At 30.5% G+C, this 23,911-nt stretch overlaps 1 protein-coding gene across 35 annotated transcripts in view; it reads left to right on the forward strand.

The window, feature by feature from the left end:
• LOC148608613 (uncharacterized) overlaps nt 1-19,908 on the forward strand; it is a 41,355-nt gene extending 21,447 nt beyond the window's left edge. For 14 of the 35 annotated variants that reach the window (XM_088545840.1, XM_088545844.1, XM_088545849.1 and 11 more), the window contains 12 exons: nt 2,272-2,343; nt 3,127-3,198; nt 5,749-5,820; nt 6,593-6,664; nt 9,639-9,710; nt 10,273-10,344; nt 12,718-12,789; nt 15,034-15,102; nt 16,826-16,977; nt 17,325-17,417; nt 17,753-19,075; nt 19,720-19,908. In XM_088545840.1, coding sequence (XP_088401966.1) covers nt 2,272-2,343; nt 3,127-3,198; nt 5,749-5,820; nt 6,593-6,664; nt 9,639-9,710; nt 10,273-10,344; nt 12,718-12,789; nt 15,034-15,102; nt 16,826-16,977; nt 17,325-17,417; nt 17,753-17,904 — 970 coding nt within the window. In that variant the 3' untranslated portion in view covers nt 17,905-19,075; nt 19,720-19,908. Of the gene's footprint in view, nt 1-2,271; nt 2,344-3,126; nt 3,199-5,748; nt 5,821-6,592; nt 6,665-9,638; nt 9,711-10,272; nt 10,345-12,717; nt 12,790-15,033; nt 15,103-15,766; nt 16,337-16,825; nt 16,978-17,324; nt 17,418-17,752; nt 19,076-19,719 lie in introns of those variants that run through there. The other 21 variants (XM_088545851.1, XM_088545859.1, XM_088545862.1 and 18 more) reach the window with 19 other exon arrangements.
• Nucleotides 19,909-23,911: the final 4,003 nt, after the last annotated feature.

Consider the following 23,911-nt stretch of genomic DNA (forward strand, 5'->3'; position numbering starts at 1 on the left):
TATCTTTTTGGGTATGTTTTTTTTTTAAATTTATATATCTTCACGTTAACGAAATCACTATGGCAGCTTTAAACACATTCGATGGTTTGCAGTCATTGAAATACTTGTAAGTTGGATAAAAAGTAATAATAATCTAGTACTGTGTAATGCGTTTCTTGTTCTGAAAATAAACACTAACGTCACAACTAGGATCTTATAATTGGTTTATATTTATTTAGTAGGCCAGGATACGTGTTTTCTAATGCCTGCAGTCGCCTAGGAAATTGAACATTTTGCTATCAAAATATGTAATACCCTTAAGAAAATAGCTTACTTTATATTTTGAAGATAATTGTTTGTTTAATTTTATTGTTATTATTTTTTATTACTATTATTTGTTTTTATTTTTATTTATTTCTTTCTTTTTTTATTTATTTTTTTATTTTTGTTAATTTTTTTTTGTGTCTCCCGACCGTTCACAGAATACACAAATACAAAATATAAATTGTACGATCAGTAGTCAGATTTCAAAAGGGCTACGATACATTTGTTTTTTTAACTTGATATACAATGGCTATAAGTCTTTCACTGCAAAGATGTGACTTAGGAAAGACGCCCCTTATTCAATGGTCACACACACGTACACACAAACATACGCATCTTTTAGTGCCTGACTAGCATTTATTTTATTGTATTTTTGATGTTTATTGGTCCGATTTTGCATATGAAAAATATTTTAATTGTTTTTTTTTTTTATTTATTTCGATATTTTGATTAGTAAAATACGTTATGATTTTAGGTTTTTAACACTTAACAGAATCGGAAACATCAGATCAGAACTAAATAACTTCAAAGAAATAAAACACATAATATGAAACTACTACATTTCTACTAAATCTGAATGTTTGCACATTTCCACACTTCCAAGAATATGAGATAAATATAATCAACATCTGGAAAGCAAATACAGATATTCTCTGATATTTAACGCTTAAAAATGTGTCAGATACGTCGCCTCTTTAAAAAAAACAATTTAAAAAATAGAAAGGCATTAGAACCAGCTTGGTGGGTAGGTCTGATGTGCTGGCTCTACGAGAACATTACTATTGTTGGGCCGGCTCAACAAAGCTGGCTGTGCTAGATCTGACTTAAAGAGGTCATATAAGTGCCCTAAATATGTTATAAATATAACTGTTCTTCTTATAGTTATAGAAAAGTTTATACAACAAATATCAAATACTAAAACATCAGCTATGTAGCATAAATTTAAATCAAAGAATTTGCCGACTTTCGTTCCTTTTTATTGTTCGTTTGAAAAAAAACGGCATTATAGGAATGATATTTTTAAAAGTACAGAAATGGTTTTAATGCTATGCCTACTGAACGAAAAGATTATAAACTTGTAACGTAATAAATACATTCCATCATTTTGATATTGATATTATTGTTTTCTGAACGTAATGTTTCATGTGGCCAAGGACAAAGAAATCCAGTACAAATCATGATTCCCAATTACTACTAGGACAAATTGTGATAGCCCGATTTGTCCTAGAGAATAGCGGATTCTATTGAATTTCTAATAAGATCCAGAATCGTACTAGACATTTAGGTTAGAAGGATTCTGTATCGTCCTGGCATTTAAATCTATAAAATTTGTTTGAACACGAAATATAATATTCATTATATTTTTTTTCCAATTGAGCTTCAATATGTTATCAAGCTAAATCAAGAACAAAAAACCAACTAAATCAATATTTTGAACAATTCTAAATTGACTTAATGTGCACTTTATTTATTGCAATGCTTAGTAAGATTATGTTAGTGGCATTTAGTCGAACATATTAGTTATTCTTTCCGACGAACATCTCGAAGTGTTACATTTGCCCTTGCAATTGCATGTTGATTATAGTTGACAGTCATCGTGGCAAATAATCTTCATATTCCGCTAGTTTTTCATAAAAAAAAAGTCTAGGATCAATAAAATATCTTTACTCGTTTTTTTTATTATAATTGAGGATTAGACAATTATTTTATCATTATATAACATCAATACACTTTTTTTGTTCTTTATTTACATGTATTATGACTATTTGATGTTACATGTAACTCATTTAACTCAGGACGAAGCGGAATCCTCCTAGAGCAAATCGGGATACATGTACCTCAATTTCTTCTAGAACAAATTGGAATTCCGCCTTCCCCTAGAAGGATGCATGATCGTCCTGGATTCCAATTTGCCTTGTAACATATAATGATATCGTTTTATAATTGTAATAATCGTTCATCTTTTAGAAACCTGGATAGCAACAATATATCAATAATAGAAGACCATGCATTTAAAGACATGCCAAATCTTTATCAGATGTACGTATACTAGTCATGTAGGTAGATACACATGTACATGTAGCAAATATGAAAGAATGGTCAATCAAAACTATTTTTTTTAAATAATTTGAATACTTTGTTGGTTTAAAAAAAAAAAATGTGTTCATCATACTCAGTGTTTTCTATCTGTGTAAGTTGCAAGTAAATATTGTTAAACACACTAGGAAACATTTGGAACTTACAGTTACAATACCATATTAAATAAAATTGATTTGTTTATTAAATCTATAACCTGTTGCTTTCTTAAAGAAAATATACTATGAAAATATACAATTTTCAAATAAAAGTAAGAAATTATTCATGTTTTTTTTAAAGAAAAGTGAAAGTAATATTGCAAAAACAAATATGTGGAATATATTTTTCTATCAGTTTAAACTGTTTGCAACTGTTACTTAATATTTAGATTCATTTCTTCGGTTGGGTGTTAACCAAATTATGACCGCGAATCGTTACGCAGGAAAGGGTCACAAATCTGTGTTGGCTCATAAAGGGAAAGTATTTCATTTAGTTCACATGTATGGTTTTAAATAATTATTTTTTTAGGTTTTAAGTGGTCAAGGAACTTTTATCTATATTGAAGTTTGTTTGCAAATGCTTGTTTAATCGTTAGTGTATACTTACATTTTTTTCGAAAAAAAAACAACAAATATGCCAAACAGTCGTTAATATCTTCAATCGTGTGTGCATGTTGTTATTTAGTATCTGGCATTTGAAATAAAAGTTTGAGCTTTTTATTTGTGTGGGTATAATTTATACTTTTAGATACCTTCAAAATAACGCAATCACTACGATAGCTGTCAACGCATTTGTTGGTTTGCAGTCATTGCGATACTTGTAAGTTGAATTTCGGTATTTTTCTTTTTTTTTCCATTTATCAATTATTACACATGATTATCTGATATTTCGTGCAATTATTGTAATTATTTTTTTTCTATGAATTATTAGTTAAAAAAAGCACTACAAACAAATGACGCAAAACAGAAAATTATGGTTCACAATGATTGGCAGTTAGTTTAAATCAGATCAGGTAGTTTGAGATTTAATGACCTACTGTTAACCCACACTCAGGTCTGTCACTGATGTTGACAGTTGTCTTAAAAACTATATCACATAAATGTTTCAACTAAACTTTCGACAAAATCGATGTTTTGTACAAATTATATCCCACCAGGATCGAGTTTCAAAATACATACAAATTGTGGCAATAACCTGATTTGCATTCTTAATTCAAATGCATTTACTGCATTTTGATATAAAACGAGCAGTACATGGAATGTTTCATGATGAAGTTATTGATTTATTTTTTAAACCTTTTATCGGCGATTTATTGTTAATGGGGGTTGTCTGAATCGATCATTATTGAAATTTCTCCACATTTCTTTAAAATGTTCAATTGTGTGTGCTTTTTGCCAATTAATACCGTTGGTGGGTATCGGCTAATTAAAAAAAACTAACTTTATATCTTTTGGGGTATGTTTTTTTTAAATTTTTATATCTTCACGTTAACGAAATCACTATGGTAGTTGTCAACACATTTGTTGTATTGCAGTCATTGAAATACTTGTAAGTTGGAAATAATGTAATAATACGATAATAGTACGATCAGTAGTCAGATTTCAAAAGGGCCACGATACATTTGTTTTTTTAACTTGATATACAATGGCTATAAGTCTTTCACTGCAAAGATGTGACTTAGGAAAGAGGCCCCTTATTCAATAGTCACACACACACACACACACACACACACACACGTACACACAAACACACGCATCTTTTAGTGCTTGACTAGCATTTATTTTATTGTATTTTTGATGCTTACTGGTCCGATTTTGCATATGAAAAATATTTTAATTGTTTTTTTTATTTATTTCGATATTTTGATTAGTAAAATACGTTATGATTTTAGGTTTTTAACACTTAACAGAATCGGAAACATCAGATCAGAACTTAATAACTTCAAAGAAATAAAACACATAATATGAAACTACTACATTTCTACTAAATCTGAATGTTTGCACATTTCCACACTTCCAAGAATATGAGATAAATATAATCAACATCTGGAAAGCAAATACAGATATTCCCTGATATTTAACGCTTAAAAAATGTGTCAGATACGTCGCCTCTTTAAAAAAACAATTTAAAAAATAGAAAGGCATTAGAACCAGCTTGGTGGGTAGGTCTGATGTGCTGGCTCTACGAGAACATTACTATTGTTGGGCCGGCTCAACAAAGCTGGCTGTGCTAGATCTGACTTAAAGAGGTCATATAAGTGCCCTAAATATGTTATAAATATAACTGTTCTTCTTATAGTTATAGAAAAGTTTATACAACAAATATCAAATACTAAAACATCAGCTATGTAGCATAAATTTAAATCAAAGAATTTGCCGACTTTCGTTCCTTTTTATTGTTCGTTTGAAAAAAAACGGCATTATAGGAATGATATTTTTAAAAGTACAGAAATGGTTTTAATGCTATGCCTACTGAACGAAAAGATTATAAACTTGTAACGTAATAAATACATTCCATCATTTTGATATTGATATTATTGTTTTCTGAACGTAATGTTTCATGTGGCCAAGGACAAAGAAATCCAGTACAAATCATGATTCCCAATTACTACTAGGACAAATTGTGATAGCCCGATTTGTCCTAGAGAATAGCGGATTCTATTGAATTTCTAATAAGATCCAGAATCGTACTAGACATTTAGGTTAGAAGGATTCTGTATCGTCCTGGCATTTAAATCTATAAAATTTGTTTGAACACGAAATATAATATTCATTATATTTTTTTTCCAATTGAGCTTCAATATGTTATCAAGCTAAATCAAGAACAAAAAACCAACTAAATCAATATTTTGAACAATTCTAAATTGACTTAATGTGCACTTTATTTATTGCAATGCTAAGTAAGATTATGTTAGTGGCATTTAGTCGAACATATTAGTTATTCTTTCCGACGAACATCTCGAAGTGTTATATTTGCCCTTGCAATTGCATGTTGATTAAAGTTGACAGTCATCGTGGCAAATAATCTTCATATTCCGCTAGTTTTTCATAAAAAAAATCTAGGATCAATAAAATATCTTTACTCCTTTTTTTATTATAATTGAGGATTAGACAATTATTTTATCATTATATAACATCAATACACTTTTTTTGTTCTTTATTTACATGTATTATGACTATTTGATGTTACATGGAACTCATTTAACTCAGGACGATGCGAAATCCTCCTAGAGCAAATCGGGATAAATGTACCTCAATTTCTTCTAGAACAAATTGGAATTCCGCCTTCCCCTTCCTGGATTCCAATTTTCCTTGTAACATGCATATACTGATATCGTTTTATAATTGTAATCATCTTTTTATCTTTCAGACACCTGGATAGCAACAATATATCAATAATAGAAGACCATGCATTTAAAGACATGCCAAATCTTTATTATCTGTACGTATACTAGTCATTTAGGTAGATGTACATGTACATGTAGCAAATGTGAGAGAATGGTCAATCAAAACTAAATTTTTTAAATGAATTTGAATACTTTGTAGGTTTAAAAATAAAAACAAAAAACAATGTGTTCATCATACTCAGTGTTTTCTATTTGTGTAAGTTGCAAGTAAATATTGTTAAACACACAGGGTAACATTTGGAACTTAAAGTTACAATACCACATTGAATAAAATTGATTTGTTCTAAAATCTATAACCTGTTGCTTTCTTAAAGAAAATATACTCTGAAAATATACAATTTCCAAATTTTTTTAAAGAAAAAGGAAAGTAATATTGCAAAAACAAACATATGAAATACATTTTTCTATCAGTTTAAACTGTTTGCAATTGTTCCTTAATATTGAGATTCATTTCGTCTGTTGCGTGTTAACCAAATTATGACCACAAATCGTTAAGCAGGAAAAGGTCACAAATCTGTGTTGGCTCATAAAGGGAAAGTATTTCATTTAGTTCACATGTATGTCTTTAAATAATTCTTTTATTAGATTTTGAGTGGTCAAGGAAGTTTTATCTATATTGAAGTTTGTTTGCAAATGCTTGTTTAATCGTTAGTGTATACTTACATCTTTTTTTCGAAAAAAAAAAACAAAAATATACCAAACACTCGTTAGTATCTTCAATCGTGTGTGTATGTTGTTATTTAGTATCAGGTATTTGAAATAAAAGTTTGAGCTTTTTATCTGTGTGGGTATAATTTATACTTTTAGAGACCTTCACAATAACACAATCACTACGATAGCTGTCAACGCATTTGTTGGTTTGCAGTCATTGGTATACTTGTAAGTTGAATTTCGGTATTTTTCTAATTGATTTTTTTTCATTTATCAATTATTACACATGACTATTTGATATTCCGTACAATTATTGTAATCATTTTTGTTCTATCAATTATTAGTTAAAAAAAACTACAAACAAATGACACAAAACAGAAATCTGCATAGCAAAATAATGGTTCACAATGATTGGCAGTTAGTTTAAATCAAACCAGGTAGTTTAAGATTTAATGGCCTACTGTTAACCCACACTCAGGTCTGTCACTGATGTTGGCAGTTGTCTAACAATTATATAAAATAAATGTTTCAACTAAACTTTCGACAAAGTCGATGTTTTGTACAAATTATATCCGACCAGGTCTGAGTTTCAAAATACATACAGATTGTGGCAATAACCTGATTTGCATTCACAATATTAGATATATTTTTATAACACAAGATAATTCTTAATTCAAATGCATTTACTGCATTTGATATAAAACGAGCAGTACATGGAATGTTTCATGATGAAATTATTGATTTATTTTTTAAACGTTTTATCGGCGATTTATTGTTAATGGGGGTTATCTGAATCAATCATTATTGAAATTTATCCAAATTTCTTTAAAATTAATCAATTGTGTGTGTTTTTTTGCCAATTAATACCGTTGGTGGGTATCGGCTTATTAAAAAAAACTAACTTTATATCTTTTTGGGTATGTTTTTTTTTTCAAATTTATATATCTTCACGTTAACAAAATCACTATAGCAGCTGTCAACACATTTGTTGGTTTGCAGTCATTGAAATACTTGTAAGTTGCAAATAATGTAATAATAATCTAGTACTGTGTAATGCGTTTCTTGTTCTGAAAATAAACCTTCACGTCACAACTTTTACATACATCATCATCGGTTTGCATATTTTTACCATTTTAGCATCATAAACATAAACATTTAAAACCTAGGATCTTATCTATGAAGACTCGAATATATACGACTTTTTCTGTAAAAATCGAAAGTCCTAATTTTAGCAGTTTTTGATACATCGTGCAGATAATTGTTTGTTTAATTTTTAATTATTTTTATTTTTTTTTATTTTTATTGTTTTTTTTTAGTTTTTTTTATTTTTATTTATTTCATTTTTTTTTATTTATTTTTTTTTATTTTTAATTTTGTGGCTCTCAACCGTTCACAGAATACAAAGATACATAAAAATAAATAGCTTAATCAGGAGTCAGACTTCAAAAGGGCTACGATACATTTGTTTTTTTTAACTTCAGATACAATAGCTATATGTCTTCCACTGCAAAGAAGTGCCTTACGAAAGAGGCCCATTATTCAATACTCACACACACACATACATACACACACACACACGCGAATCTATTAGTGCTTGACTAGCATTTCTTTTATTGTATTTTTAATGTTTATTGGTCCGATTTTGCATATGAAAAATATTTTAATTGTTTTTTTTTTTATTTATTTCGATATTTTGATTAGTAACTTATGTTATGATTTTAGGTATTTATCACATAACAGAATCGGAAACATCAGATCGGAACTGAATAACTTCAAAGAAATAAAGCACATAATATGAAACTACTACATTTCTACTAAATCTGATCGTTTGCACATTTCCACACTTCCAAGAATATGAGATAAATATAATCAACATCTGGAAAGCAAATACAGATATTCCCTGATATTTAACGCTTAAAAAATGTGTCAGATACGTCGCCTCTTTAAAAAAACAATTTAAAAAATAGAAAGGCATTAGAACCAGCTTGGTGGGTAGGTCTGATGTGCTGGCTCTACGAGAACATTACTATTGTTGGGCCGGCTCAACAAAGCTGGCTGTGCTAGATCTGACTTAAAGAGGTCATATAAGTGCCCTAAATATGTTATAAATATAACTGTTCTTCTTATAGTTATAGAAAAGTTTATACAACAAATATCAAATACTAAAACATCAGCTATGTAGCATAAATTTAAATCAAAGAATTTGCCGACTTTCGTTCCTTTTTATTGTTCGTTTGAAAAAAAAACGGCATTATAGGAATGATATTTTTAAAAGTACAGAAATGGTTTTAATGCTATGCCTACTGAACGAAAAGATTATAAACTTGTAACGTAATAAATACATTCCATCATTTTGATATTGATATTATTGTTTTCTGAACGTAATGTTTCATGTGGCCAAGGACAAAGAAATCCAGTACAAATCATGATTCCCAATTACTACTAGGACAAATTGTGATAGCCCGATTTGTCCTAGAGAATAGCGGATTCTATTGAATTTCTAATAAGATCCAGAATCGTACTAGACATTTAGGTTAGAAGGATTCTGTATCGTCCTGGCATTTAAATCTATAAAATTTGTTTGAACACGAAATATAATATTCATTATATTTTTTTTCCAATTGAGCTTCAATATGTTATCAAGCTAAATCAAGAACAAAAAACCAACTAAATCAATATTTTGAACAATTCTAAATTGACTTAATGTGCACTTTATTTATTGCAATGCTAAGTAAGATTATGTTAGTGGCATTTAGTCGAACATATTAGTTATTCTTTCCGACGAACATCTCGAAGTGTTATATTTGCCCTTGCAATTGCATGTTGATTAAAGTTGACAGTCATCGTGGCAAATAATCTTCATATTCCGCTAGTTTTTCATAAAAAAAAATCTAGGATCAATAAAATATCTTTACTCCTTTTTTTATTATAATAGAGGATTAGACAATTATTTTATCATTATGTAACATCAATACACTTTTTTTGTTCTTTATTTACATGTATTATGACTATTTGATGTTACATGGAACTCATTTAACTCAGGACGATGCGAAATCCTCCTAGAGCAAATCGGGATAAATGTACCTCAATTTCTTCTAGAACAAATTGGAATTCCGCCTTCCCCTTCCTGGATTCCAATTTTCCTTGTAACATACATATACTGATATCGTTTTATAATTGTAATCATCTTTTTATCTTTCAGACACCTGGATAGCAACAATATATCAATAATAGAAGACCATGCAATTAAAGACATGCCAAATCTTCATTATCTGTACGTATACTAGTCATTTAGGTAGATGTACATGTACATGTAGCAAATGTGAGAGAATGGTCAATCAAAACTAAATTTTTTAAATGAATTTGAATACTTTGTAGGTTTAAAAATAAAAACAAAAAACAATGTGTTCATCATACTCATACTAAATCTGATCGTTTGCACATTTCCACATTTCCAAGAATATGAGATAAATATAATCAACATCTGGAAAGCAACTTCAGATATTCTGTGATATTTAACAGTTGGCAAAAGTGTCAGATACGTCGACTCTTAAAAAAAACAATTTAAAAAAATAGAACGGCACTAGAATAAGCTTGGTCGGTAGGTCAGATGTGCTGGCTCTACGAGAACATTACTACGAGAAGAGTTGTTGAGCCGGCTCAACAAAGCTGCCTCTGCTAGATCTGACTTAAAGTGGCCATATAAGTGTCCTAAATATGTTATAAATATAACTTCTTCTTATAGTTTTAGAAAAGTTTATCCAACAAATATCAAATACTAAAACATCATAAAAGTTTGAGCTTTTTATCTGTGTGGGTATAATTTTTACTTTTAGATACCTTCACAATAACTCAATCACTACGATAGCTGTCAACGCATTTGTTGGTTTGCAGTCATTGCGATACTTGTAAGTTGATTTTACGGTATTTTTCTTATTGATGTTTTACTATTTATTAATTATTACACATGAGTATTTGATATTCCGTGCAATTATTCCAATTATTTTTTTTAGTTTTTGATACATTCTGACTCCGGAAATCTTAGTTATACTAAGAATCCAAGACGTTAGTTATAAACAGAAAAACAAACAAACAAAAAAAAACAAAAACACAAATTCTTATTGAAGCATCAGACCTCTTGGTATTTGGACGTGGGTAACATGTCAATTTAAGCGATTTCGTTGGGTAAGCGGTTTATTGCTCATACATTTGACTAAATAATCACAAGTGTTATCACCAGTTTTGCGGTACTATTTGAAAGCTTATACATATGGATGTCTTACAATTTTCATTTTAAAGGTTCCGGTGAATTTTATGCGTATGACATCCCGAGTACAATAGAAAGTTTTTTTTCAATACAAGACTAAGGCGGTCGATAAATATAAAATGTTAAAATTATTAAGTTAAAACACTGTTTCATATTGATAGCTATATATCTGTAATTGCAAACTATTTTAAAAAAAAATGTAGTAATAAAAATGCTTTATATAATAATAAAACTTGTCATGGTTTCAAAAATATTTTCTGCAAATTGCAAAACTTAATTGCAAATACTGGCCTCATACTGTCGATGTTAGTGGTACACGTGAATAGAACCAACTGGTGTTGGTAGCGGAGCCAGGCCTCGGGATATTTTACCGATGAACATTGGCAGGGCTGCTATGTAGACGTACTGTCAGAACTCAAGTGGATCTGGGAGGGTTTCCCAACTTTTACTGTTTTGGAAATATGTCTTCGGACGAATTGCGCAAAAATAATCAAAGTTCATAAACCTTTACATATGCACCATCATTGCCTAATGAATTTTTAAATAGTAATCGAGGGAACCAAGGCCATGGCGGCAACCAAAAGAATACAATACAGGGACAAAGACTCGACATGGAAAACAGACAAACAGAACAAAGAACATACAGTAACCAAAATCATACACACAAAGTAACAAAAGCAAATGAGCAACTCGGACTCCACTAAAAACTGGGACCATGGACCAGGTGCATCGGTAGGGTAAGCGTATAAAAAGTCAAGTCCGGGGTAGACAAACGAGGAAACGAAAATCATGACCCATTGAATAAATCAATTTTCATGGTGCCGATGGATACACCATAACGATCCACGAGTTCATGACGACGACCACAGAACCCCTGCAGTGACGACCCAAATTCTGTAGCAACACAACCCTGCTACAGAAGCCTATCCGTCAGAGCTCCAGTGCGGTACAAAAAGCCTGCGCTGTCTCGGCAAGCTCTGGTACAACGCATGAGTTGTGACAGAACACTCCACACGCAGGTGCCGAAGGGATGCCGCCACAGATGAAAGGAAAGTCGAAAATTCTGAATGAAAACTCACCACGTTTGTCGTAAAGTTTGGTCAATAGTCTTCCTTTACCATCGATTTCTAAATGTAGGTCAAGATATGAGGCCAACCCCACGATGTCTGCAGCATCCCTTATCACAAGCCCTTTCAAGCAGATGCGATGCATCAAATCCCCGAAACTAGGATTGTTTAAACATAATACGTCATCCGTATAGCGGAAACTGAGACCGAAGGATCTAGTCAAACGATATTCTCTCCCTCAGATCAGCTATAAAGTCAGCCTTATAAGAGTGAAGGAATAGGTCAGCAAGTTAATACATTGTCTTTTTAATGTTTAAATGATGTTTAGCTTTTGCAAATAGTTCGCAAAAACAGTTACAAAGAGTAATCAAGGGAACCAAGGTTATAGCGGTAATCAAATTCACTGTTTAAAAATTCAAAATACATTTAGTGTATTTTCTTTACTCTCGTTATGTAATAAAATATAAGAAATACTTTTAAAAAATTAAAAGAAAAGAAAAATAAAAAATGTGCGACAATTAACATTTTAAAGTTTCCTCCCCTTTCATAATCCACAAGCGATGCGTATTTATTCGTAATCGAACGAACGGTACATACGATATTTTAAAGTCGATGTTCAGTTTTTAATTTTTATTATAATTTCAATGAAAGCGAAACGAGTTAAACCATAGTTTGGGCATTATTTTTATTATGATTGAGGTCATTCAACACAACAAAACAGACGATCCATGTTGGTGCGACCGTTCGTTCGTTACTTTATGTGCCATCAGAATCAAATTATATATATTCATACATGTACAATTCTTAAACCTGCGACTCTGAAATCCCGAGGTAAGTTATTTGAAAAAGCATTGACAATGGGCTGAAAATCACGACACGTATTCATTAATGTTGATTTTCTTAGCGTAAATATCTACTTAAGACATCATATTGTACTTTTATTTCAGGATATTATATGGTAATAAGTTGACCACTGTAAATGCTGAAGAGTTCAAAAACCTTACTTATATTTATGAAATGTAAGCATTACATAAATACCCCTACAATTCCATTTAACAAGGACCGAAGCAGTTTTTGTTTTGTTTTTTTTTTTTTTTTTCTGATCCAAACAGTTTTATATTTGTACAGACAAATTGAAAATTGATATGTGTTCCTTTATACGTTTCAAAATGCTTATATTCAACCCCATTTTCATGACTTATTCTTTGAACATCAGAGACAAAATCAGTTCATTGAAAGTTTATATGGCAATTTTATATAATGTTTGTAAGCTGAACAGTGATAGCAGAAATAGCAATATTAGAATGTGAAACATGACTTCAATAACTCGTCAATTAACACTAAAAGGAATACAAACAATACAATAGTAATAACGCTTAAATTTTTGTATTTACCACCAAATTATCATAAAGGTGATTTACCAATTGTTCCCAATGTAAAAAATTCGAATGAGGATTCTGTCAAATGAATTCGATAAATTCATTCTCGGACTTTCTCCCGCCAAAACTTTACAAAACGTCACAAAACGATTATCATTTCGCCGTTCACAAAATTTAAAATTCATGTAAAATACAAAATGAATGAATCGAATCTATATAATAAATATGATAATCAATTGCTTATCAGCGGGACAGTTAAGGCGGTTTTAGGTGAAATTTTGAAAAAAAAATCGTTTAAGGCGCATTCTGTAGTAAAACTATTTTTATATGATTAAAATTGCTATTATATGTTTTCTATGAGGTTTGGTTTATAACAGGTTTTGAAATACTTGAAATTTTTTCCTACTTTCAATTTTTGGGGATTTCCCCTTGTGAATCATGTGATCAATTACTTACATCTTTAACTCAACTATAAAATGTATTTTGCCCGACCTATTAATCGCAATTAGATTTATTACAATTTGGCAGGATAGTTTGTATTTAAGTATTTGCCCTGAATTTTGCTGTAAACTGTTATGAATCGTCAGATTTGCCAAGCAAATTACATTAGAAATATGTTGTGCGGTGAAATTTGTTAATCTGTCAAAATTGGCGAAATATATTTTTCACACTATCCCTCAAGCCTGTCTGCCAGATTTTTTTTTGCAGATACATTCCTTATTTCATTCCGATTCTATTAATGTACAATGTATGACACAAGAAATTCGTTTGAGTCGAACAGGTCCTGCGAGATGAAAAACCGACACAGTACATGTCAAACATTGTTTCCATTTTTTTTTTACAACAGCCCAAATGATCTATATTTAGATTCAAGATTAAGTGACACAGTTGATTATACGATTAAGATATCCAATGTTTCTTTCATCGATGTGCTTTAATATAACTGTGCACATGCGTACCTTATTCACTACATCGCAGTGAATGATTTAAGCTTGTAATATGTGTGCATTTCGTTGATTTATATATATAGTACTGATATACGTTGTGAAAGAGATGTATGCATTTTATTGAATTTACATGCCGGTGTTCAGAATTTTTGGATGTTTTAATGTTGTAAATGTACATTATGAGCATGTGGGTAATATTCATATAAAATGATACACTGAGTAAACAAGTATACTAAAAGAGGGCGCCGTGAGATGTTCAAGCTTGTAAACAACGCTATTTTCCATATATGGAAAATAAGCCGCGCCTACTAAAATGGAAAGAGTTGGAAATAAGCAAACATCCAATGAATATCAAAACTGAAAACTGAAGTGATGCTTCAAACCCTTTATTTATTTTTCTTTTTTCTTCCAATGTATCTAGATACAATTTTGAAAAGTGACTGCTTAATAGAAAATTACAATCGCTGCAGACGTTGACGTAAACATTGCTAATGCCATTGTAGCGAAAAAGAAAAAGAAAAAAAAAACTTGAAGTGCCTTAAATATCCTGCGTCGTGAATAACCTAAATAATCTAAATATGATCTCGTTTGCAGAAATAGTTCCGTAAACATGTTAATTATCCGGCACTCGTGGTGATGGTTATTTACTTTTTCCAATTAAGTAATTAATCATATTACGAATACATACAAGAATAAAAGAATGGGAAGTTAAGTTATGAATATGGAAATGACCAACACAAAATAATATATATTCACTATAAATACTTGACATATAACATATGTACCGATTAAACGAAAAAAAAAACATGAAGTACGAAACCCTTCTAAATGTTTTTGACAATACAGAAAAAAAATAGTGGTGTTCATATTTATTAACTTCAACCGTGAATCTGCATAAATGACTTAAGTGATACGATCATGTTTTGTCTTATTTCAGCGACTTAAAATGGAACAATATATCCATTATACAAGGAGGTTTTGATGCAAATTCGAATTTGCGAAATTTGTGAGTTCTTTGTAGAATTGTTTGTTCGTGAGATACATTTTTTTATGATAAATTGTTCGCTCGTGGTTCAAATTTACTAAAAATGTGTTTCCAACACTACACGTATGTGCAGATGTCTTAATACACCTATCAACAATGCAGGCCCCAATTTAAAAGTAAAAATAAACATATATGTTCATAAGTAGAAAATTATGTCTTGATGTTTTAAAAGATGAGCAACTTTAAAAATAATTGATGACGAAGTGTCAGAAGAACAGTTGGTCCTCCAAAAATAGATGTTTCAAATGTGAAAAATGTTTCGGAGTTTTATAATATTTGATCTTAATGGAATACATGAGATTAAATTTGAAATCACTTAGGGACATTGATTATGGATTGTCTATAGTAAATTTACCAAAAAGGACATTTGTAATACGAAATAGATATACGTTGATGGTGGCCAACGAGGTATTCTAAATAGGCATATGGTCTCAAAAGGTCAGTTTGTTGATATAAATTAATTCAGCAGTTTACAAAGGAAGAACGTCGTATGTAATGTATCGATATAAAACAGAATTCATCTTACGCCATACAAATCAGAGAAGGAAATCCATACTATAACGTGGAAAACCACAAAAACTGATATTTGAACATGACGGTTATCTTTTTTTTACTGATATTACAGGATTTATTGGTTGTCATGACCTTAATGCAAAATATTATATCAAAGTAATCTTTATTCTATGTATAAATCTATACAAAACGTACATTGCCAATATAAGAGATGACCAATACAGTATAAAACTCCATTGAAAAGCAATGCTTCTCCAATCTTTATTGTGTGAGTATATTATGATTTGTGGTTAATTTAAAAATGAATATTTTATGGATTCGCAAATTAGTTCATATCCTGTTTAAAAAGGAAAAATCGAAAAGATACTGGCAAAATAAAATGCTCATTTTGTTATCATAGTTCTGACAACATAATTTAATGGAAATCCACCATATGTTTGTAATAATTATGATAATCAACACTAATTTGATTAGAACTGAAGTTATCAAAGAGAAACTGACTACAAACCCAATTTACAATAGAATCCTTTGAACAAATTTAAAGGTCCGGTGGTTGGAAGTGTATTCCACATGCAAATAACCCATTTTAAAGTAAAACGACATTTGAGAGCAACTTAATTTAGTTGGTATAATTTAAAAGTATATGACAAATAGATCATTTTGCAGCTGTTTTACATAAAAAGAAAGGGAATTAATCACACAAAAAAAGTTTGGCATACACGTCAATCCTTGAGATGCGCAAGGTCATTTGTCGGTCTAATTATTTTGAACACGCGCGTACACACCCCTCAGACGTACCTTTGTCAAGATATTACCTACAATAATACTTTCACATGACAATTATTCAATGTAATTATAATCAATTTTGTGTAATGAATTATATTTTGGCAAGACCCATTCATATCGCACTTGAATGAAACAATCGAGAACAATAACTATTAGACCAGTACTTGCCAGTTTCATGTAAGATTTATATACATTGTATCTATACATCAGAAATTTTGCATTGACCAAATGTAATACTAGTTTTATAGAATATTCAATTTTCTTGTATGTATAAATCACCTCCTGTTTGATATCTATGAAATATGCTACTGAATAAAACATAATGTTATTCGATTTACATAAGTCTTTTAGCTTAATACCCATGTATTTTTGTACTTTTTTAAAGGTACTTGGACGGGAATCCTCTGTCATGTGACTGTAGTATAGTTTCTTTCTATGAATGGGTAATTCAGTCGCAGTCAATCGCATCTTCTGCTACATGTGCAAATGGAACAAAAGTGATATACTTAAGACAAACTGAACTTGATAAATGTCCAGGTGAGCTTCAGCTTTACAAAAGCATTGATTCTTTATCACTTATCATACATTCCTACAAGTTTTTTTCTGTTTGCAATTAAATCATTTAAACAATTGCCACATTTCAAACACCCCTAGTTATAAGATCAAGACAATTTTAGTTAAGAATAATAATAAACATCAACGTTACTATTAATTCATATTGATTCACTTTAAGTTATTTTGTCTTGATCCTTAAGAAAACACAAAATTCCAAATGAATAATAACTTGTTTGTTTAAAAAAAGTTACTGACCAATCAATGACAAGGTATGTTCGATATTGGTATTTAAGTGTCACAATTAATATATATATATATATGCATTGTAGACTGTGATTGTTATAATGGTGGCACTTGTGTGACGGTAAACGACAGACCGTCCTGTAATTGTATTGGACATTGGTCAGGAGAAAAATGTCAAGGTAAGTGTTGATTCTGAGTGTATTTAGAAAAAAAAAACTAACTTAGAATTTTCGAAAGCGTATTATATAAAAACTCATTTATTCTATTTTTATTTTTCAAAAAGCCTTCATAAAACATCAATACGTGATATGCCCGTACATGTCAAATAACTATTATTGTGTTAATGTGTTTTTTACTTGTTTTATTTTGTGTGTGTGTGTGTGTGTGTTCAAACAAACTTTATGGAGAACAAGTGGAAGTTCATTCCAAAACTTATTCATAAAGTATTCGAAAATGACGATTTGTCAGCCTTAGTGTCGATTTTTAAATGCATTTCATTGTTCATTGTACAAAGTGAGTCAATGTTCATCCTTGGATTGTGGAAATGATGTCTGCTACATTGAAGCTACAAGTGGAATTGCCTTGTGTCTCAATAAACATAAGAACTATTGTATAGGTACGTTAACTTTAGTAACCAACTATAAAATAAAATGTTCCCGCGCATGATGTTCAATAAAACATTTAAATATTCATGTTCAGGTAAATAGATATGCTAATGCATGACGAACAATCTACGTTTAAAAATGTTATCCAAAGTATGCATTGTTTTTAAAAAAACCAAAACTAGACATTTTATACAAACTATGAAGTAACCATTTATATTTTACTGCATTTATTATTTACAAGTAAAAATTGTTGAACAAATATAATGAAAATTTAATTTATTATATTTAGAGCAAATGTGTATATGTTGTAGGTTTATATGTTATCAATATGTATATAAATCACGAGTTCTATTCAGACATATTTTATCATATGCCTTTCATGCTTGTCAACAAATGTTCATGGTACACGATTAGCTTGGTGATCACTAAATAATATAAGCTTACAAACTATTTTTATGTCCATTTTATGTTGTACCAATACAGTTTAATGTGAAAACAACAGCTTTAGCTTAAATTAACATATGTGTGCGTGTAACGTTGATGCATGTTTATACAGCTCATTTTTAATTCGATTTTCTACATATTTTTTTTTTCACTTTATTCGTATGATAAACTTTTTTGAAATGTTATCTTATTTATTTCAATCGAAATATAAATTAGAAATTAGACGTATAATGCTACTATGCGAGTTTCAATGCAAAAATTACTTAAACAAAAATTATACCACTCAGTACCATTGTGATATTATCTTAAATGTGAACTAATTTCCGATATTTTTATTGATTTCCAGGTGTAAGACTTACCAGAAGAACACCTTTATTTGGCTGATAGTGTGTCAAAGCTATCCTGTAATTGTACAACATGATGCATTTGCTAAAGAGATGATTGTCTTTTTTAGCTAGACTAAGAATGATACAAATGCCACTTAAAAGAAGATATTGATTCATTTGATAATGATAAATCAGTTAATGTTATATCAATAATTATGTATTTTAGTATTTTCTTATCGTATGCGTGATTGTTACATATTCTCTACAAAATAAAACCTTTGATACGTTTTAGCACATTCACTTGTACATACAATGCCTTATAATAATGGTAATGCGGTAACAAATCAAGATCTCTTTGTTTTTCCAGATTCGTAAATTTGACGGTTTGGACAAAAAACTCAACTGTGTTCCTGACTCTTGAATCGCTGTAAACGTGGAAGCAATCAGCATTCTATCTACGAGGTAAGATTGGTTGAATAATTTTATTTTAGGTGTGAATAATTGCCGATTTATTTAAGACACGGGATTGTATCCAATGTATCAGAAAACGTTACAATCACAAAAAAAAAACGTATAAAACACAAAATATGTGTTCATTAAATAATTACATATCGAAATTGTTAATATCAGACGATATTTGGTCAGTGATAACTTTATTGAAAATATAGTTCACTTATTTTCAGCGATATCACTTTTCTTGGTTGGATATTAAAAAAATTATATGTCACTGGATTATTGAATTCGTTTGATACAGAGGTAAAAATGAATAAACATTCATCATCAGAAATCATCACTCATTTGAATCTTAATTTTACAGTTCAACTCTGTTCACAAAATACTACGAAATATGCACCAAACGCATAAAAAATAAAACCAATTTCATAGTATTCTAAATATTTAAATTTGCTATTGGGAAGAAGTACAAACAACAGATGAAATTAATGAAATGATGGAGTACTAGATAATGGATAATGACCATTACATTAACTTGGTGATCGTTGAAAAAAAAACATTAGAGGAAAATAATTACACCAAAATGCATGGGTTTTAAATATATTAAAGTTATAGGGAAACAATAACACATGTCTTTTACCTCATATTTATAGATTAGGTTCCTTCTTCTGCTGGTGAATGAAACTGTTATTCCACAAAAATATAGCAACAAGAAACAAGCATCAACAGAAACACTTGCGTGCCGAGTTGAAGATTTAGACCATTTTTTTTTCTTTCCTGAAAGACCGTTTGTCTTGTTTTTTTAATTTGTATTTCAATCAATATTAGATATTTTAAAGCTCTTTGCTTTTCATGTTTCTTTGAGTCAGTGTACAAAAATTTGCACTCACTGGTCAATTACTCAAAATAAAATACTGTTCTCAATTTCTACATAATATTGTTTTATATTCTTATGTTCAGAGAAAGTATGACTTTTTAATTAATTTTAATCAGAACTACTTCAGAAACTCAAATTTTATTGATAAAAGCGATAATCCACGCTTGAAGAAATCACACCGAAAAGGTTTGGAGGTTCGAATAATAAAAGAACCAGGAAATCCTCCCTGAGGCGTCTTATAGCCCCGGTCTACCATGTGACAGACTGGGATACTATCAACTACATGTACTGCCGACGACTAACCATCTATTGTTCATGTTATTGTTACAAACATTTGCAACACATATAAATGAATTGACACCTGAATGTTTATCTAGTTTAGATATATTTATAGAATCCTGCAACTACATAAAAACGTAACCCTTTACTAATACTAATTAATATTTGTGACAAAATACCATAAACAAAACAGATGGAAATTAGTCCATTTAATTAGACTTGTGTATTATCATGTATAGACTATTGTGTTGTCGTTCAGAATAACAATTTTATTTATAAATGCTTATTTATTTAAGCAAAGATAAGCAAAGGAAAACTTTATATAGTGGAATGTTTTGATAATGCAAACTAAGGTCGGTGGTTCGGGCCCGCCTTCAGGACATGTTTATGACACCTCTTTAAATTATCACTTGGAGCGACCTGTTTCTAAATATGAGTATCATTTGCATATTTAAGTGCATCCTTTAATTCGATTACTCATTTTGTAAAACAAAGGGCAAACATTAATTCTAGGCGTTCTATTAAGTTTGTACGCATCGTATGCTGAACAAATAAAAGGCTAACATGTTCACTGTTGTGGGTCAAAATCAAAATAAGTATCAGATGAATACTTCTATGCTTTTCGTGCTTTAATATACATGTACAGACTGTTGCCTTGTCTGAAAAAAAAATTGCTTTGTTTACGTTTTAGTTTATTTTGAAGAAGTGTCATCGTTCTGTCCCTATGGATTTTACACGTTTGTTGCCAGAGCCTTTCAGAGCATACTTGGAGGTGTTTTTAAACGCGTTTGTTGTGTTTCACTGTATCTTTGTAACCGTCGCAGTTACAAATCTTTATATATCGACTCTTTCTTTGAATGGTAATACATAAACTTTTTGAGACGATTAGGCATGATACCCAAACGCACGCTAAACGAACGTTTCTATCGTTTGTTTAAACGAATACTCCTATCATGCTTTTAAACGCACGATGGACGAAGGAAGAAAATTATTTATATTGACATATTATGCAGGCAGAAAAAAGATAATAAAATTAATGAAATCATATGAATTATAATAGCGAAACATATAAAAATAACAGTTAAATCAAGGAAATAATCAAAGTTCAAAACTTAACGAACGCTTCTATCGTGCGTTTAAACGGACGCTCCCAGCGTGCGTTTAAATGAATGCCTCTATCGTGCGTCTAAACGAACGCAAAACAATGTGTAAACGCAGGATAAACGATGCATGAACGATACAATTGAAATCATGAACGTCTCAAGGAGTGTAGCAATGCATATTTAAAGAGGTTTGGTTTTGGTGATAGGTTTGTAAAGTGGATAGCAGTATTTTATAAAGGAATAAGTAGTTCTGTAAAATGTAATGGATTTCTATAAAAATATTTTATGTGAAAAATGGAATACGACGAGGGTGTCCGTTTAGTGCTTTGTTGTATGTACTTGCTGTTGAACCGTTACATAGTAGATTGTACAGAATAATGATATTCAAGGTATAAGTATTCGAAATAGGGACAAATATAGATTAACATATCAACATGCTGATGATACTACTTTGTCTGTTCGTAATAAAAAGTATATATATTCAGCTTTTGATGAATTTGAAAATATAGGGTAGGGTTTGTGGTGCAAAAATTAATAGAGAAAAGTCAGATATTTTTTGTATTGGCAGTGGTTTGCTGTCTGATTTAGATAAAACTGAGTATGGTGTTAAAAAATTCAGCTTTTATGTGTTTTTATTGGTAATGACAAGACGCTTAGTGAAGAAAAGAATTGGAAATAAAAAAAAGACAAATTGAAGCGTTTATTGCATATGTGGTCAAAAAAATATTCAACAACACAAGACAGAGTTATTGTTGCAAATTCATTAATGATTTCAAAATGTTGGTATGCTTTGTTTGTGATACCTTTACCTGTTTGGGGTAACAAAGAGGTGACAAGATTATGTGTCAATTTTATCTGAAGTCAAAAGGCACATCTTGTAAAATATAAGAGTATTATTGACTTGAAAGATAATGGTTGTTTATAGTCAACTGGTATGAATTGTGAAATGTTTGCCTTTAGATTTAAGTTTTTAGGTAAATTAATACATGAACATTATAATGTGTCATGGAAACATTATTTTTGATATTCTGCTTCTATGATATAATGATATGGGATTAGATATGAATATATTGTGTTTGAAAGTACCTAATTGTGAGTTGCGTCACAATCCTGTTGTGTATGAAGAAATGTTTCACGCTATGTATTTTTGAAAAGATAAGATTTATTTTGATTTAAGTATTGAAAACATTTATGACTAGCCCCTTTACAGAAATCCTAAAATACGTAGTGATGACAAAGCAATTGTTTACAAGGATTTTATTTTAGCTGGTATTGTATCTTTGAAAGCCATGTCCTATGAAGTAAAAACTGGGTTTTTGCCAGTTAATGCCATTGTTCAAAATGTATGTAAAAGCTATGATATTGACAAAATTGTTCATAGATATTAGAAATTAGTATGTGCTATTCCAGAGGAATGGAAACGAACTGTTAATACAGAACTAAAAACTGAGAGCATGGACCAGATGTACCAGTAGGGTAAGCGTCCTCTGCTTTTCTAGAAACACCCACCGAGTTGCTTATAAAAAGTCAAGTCCGGGGTTGAAAAAAGAGGAATGGCAAAGCATGACCCGTTAAATAATTCAGTTTTCATGGTGCAGATGGATACACCATAACTTTTCATGAGTTCATGATGATGACCATAAAACTTCTGTAGTGATGACTTCAATCTTGTAACAACATAACCCTGTTCTAGAAGCCTATTTTATTGAGTTCTGGCTCGATACAAAAAGTCTGCGTAGTTTCGACAAGCTCTGGCATAACGTATGAGTTGTGATATGAATACTCCATACGCAGGTGCTAAAGGGATGTTGCCATAGATGAAAGGAAAGTTGAAAAATTTTGAATGAAAAATCACGTTTGTCGTAAAGTTTGATCAAAAGTTTTCCTTTACCATCGAATTCTAACTGTAGGTCAAGATATGAGGCTTAATTCACATTGTCTGTAGTATCCGTAGTATCCTTTATCTCAAGTTCTTTGTGGTAGATGCGAGTATCAAATTCCTGATATAAGGATTGTTTAAAGATAATACGTCATCTATATAGCGGAAATTGAGATTAAAGGATCTTTGCTAAACGATATTTTTCTTTCGGATCAGATCAGCTATAAAGTCAGCCTCATAACAATGAAGGAAAATGTCAGCAAATAAAGGAGCACAATTTGTTCCTACTAGAATGCCAATCATTTGTTGGAAAACACGTTCACCACACTGGACAAATATGTTGTCAATTAAAAATTCCAGCATTTTGTAAACATCTTTCTCTGTATATTTTGAAGATGATTTGGACTAATGTCTTACGAAGTATGAGGAATCTTTACCAAGAACTATATATTTGTATCTAGGTGTACCATCTTTTTTGGAAAAAAAACAACGATATATAATGTTTTTAAGTCGAGAAAATTTAACTGAGTATGGGGAATAGAAGTATACAGTGTTGAAAAATCATAGGTTTTAATGCTATAATATTCAGATGATAGTCTTGAATTGTCTGCAAAAAATCTTTCGAATTGTTCAGGATCCACATTGAATTAATACCGCTATGGGAGTAACAAGTATTCTGCTAAGGATGTAGACCTTCTTTGACAGTT

This window comes from Perna viridis, chromosome 9, assembly GCF_037379345.1.
Source record: "Perna viridis isolate PV_CMFRI_1.1 ecotype Kerala chromosome 9, ASM3737934v1, whole genome shotgun sequence".
In the NCBI taxonomy this organism is placed as follows: Eukaryota; Metazoa; Mollusca; class Bivalvia; order Mytilida; family Mytilidae; genus Perna; species Perna viridis.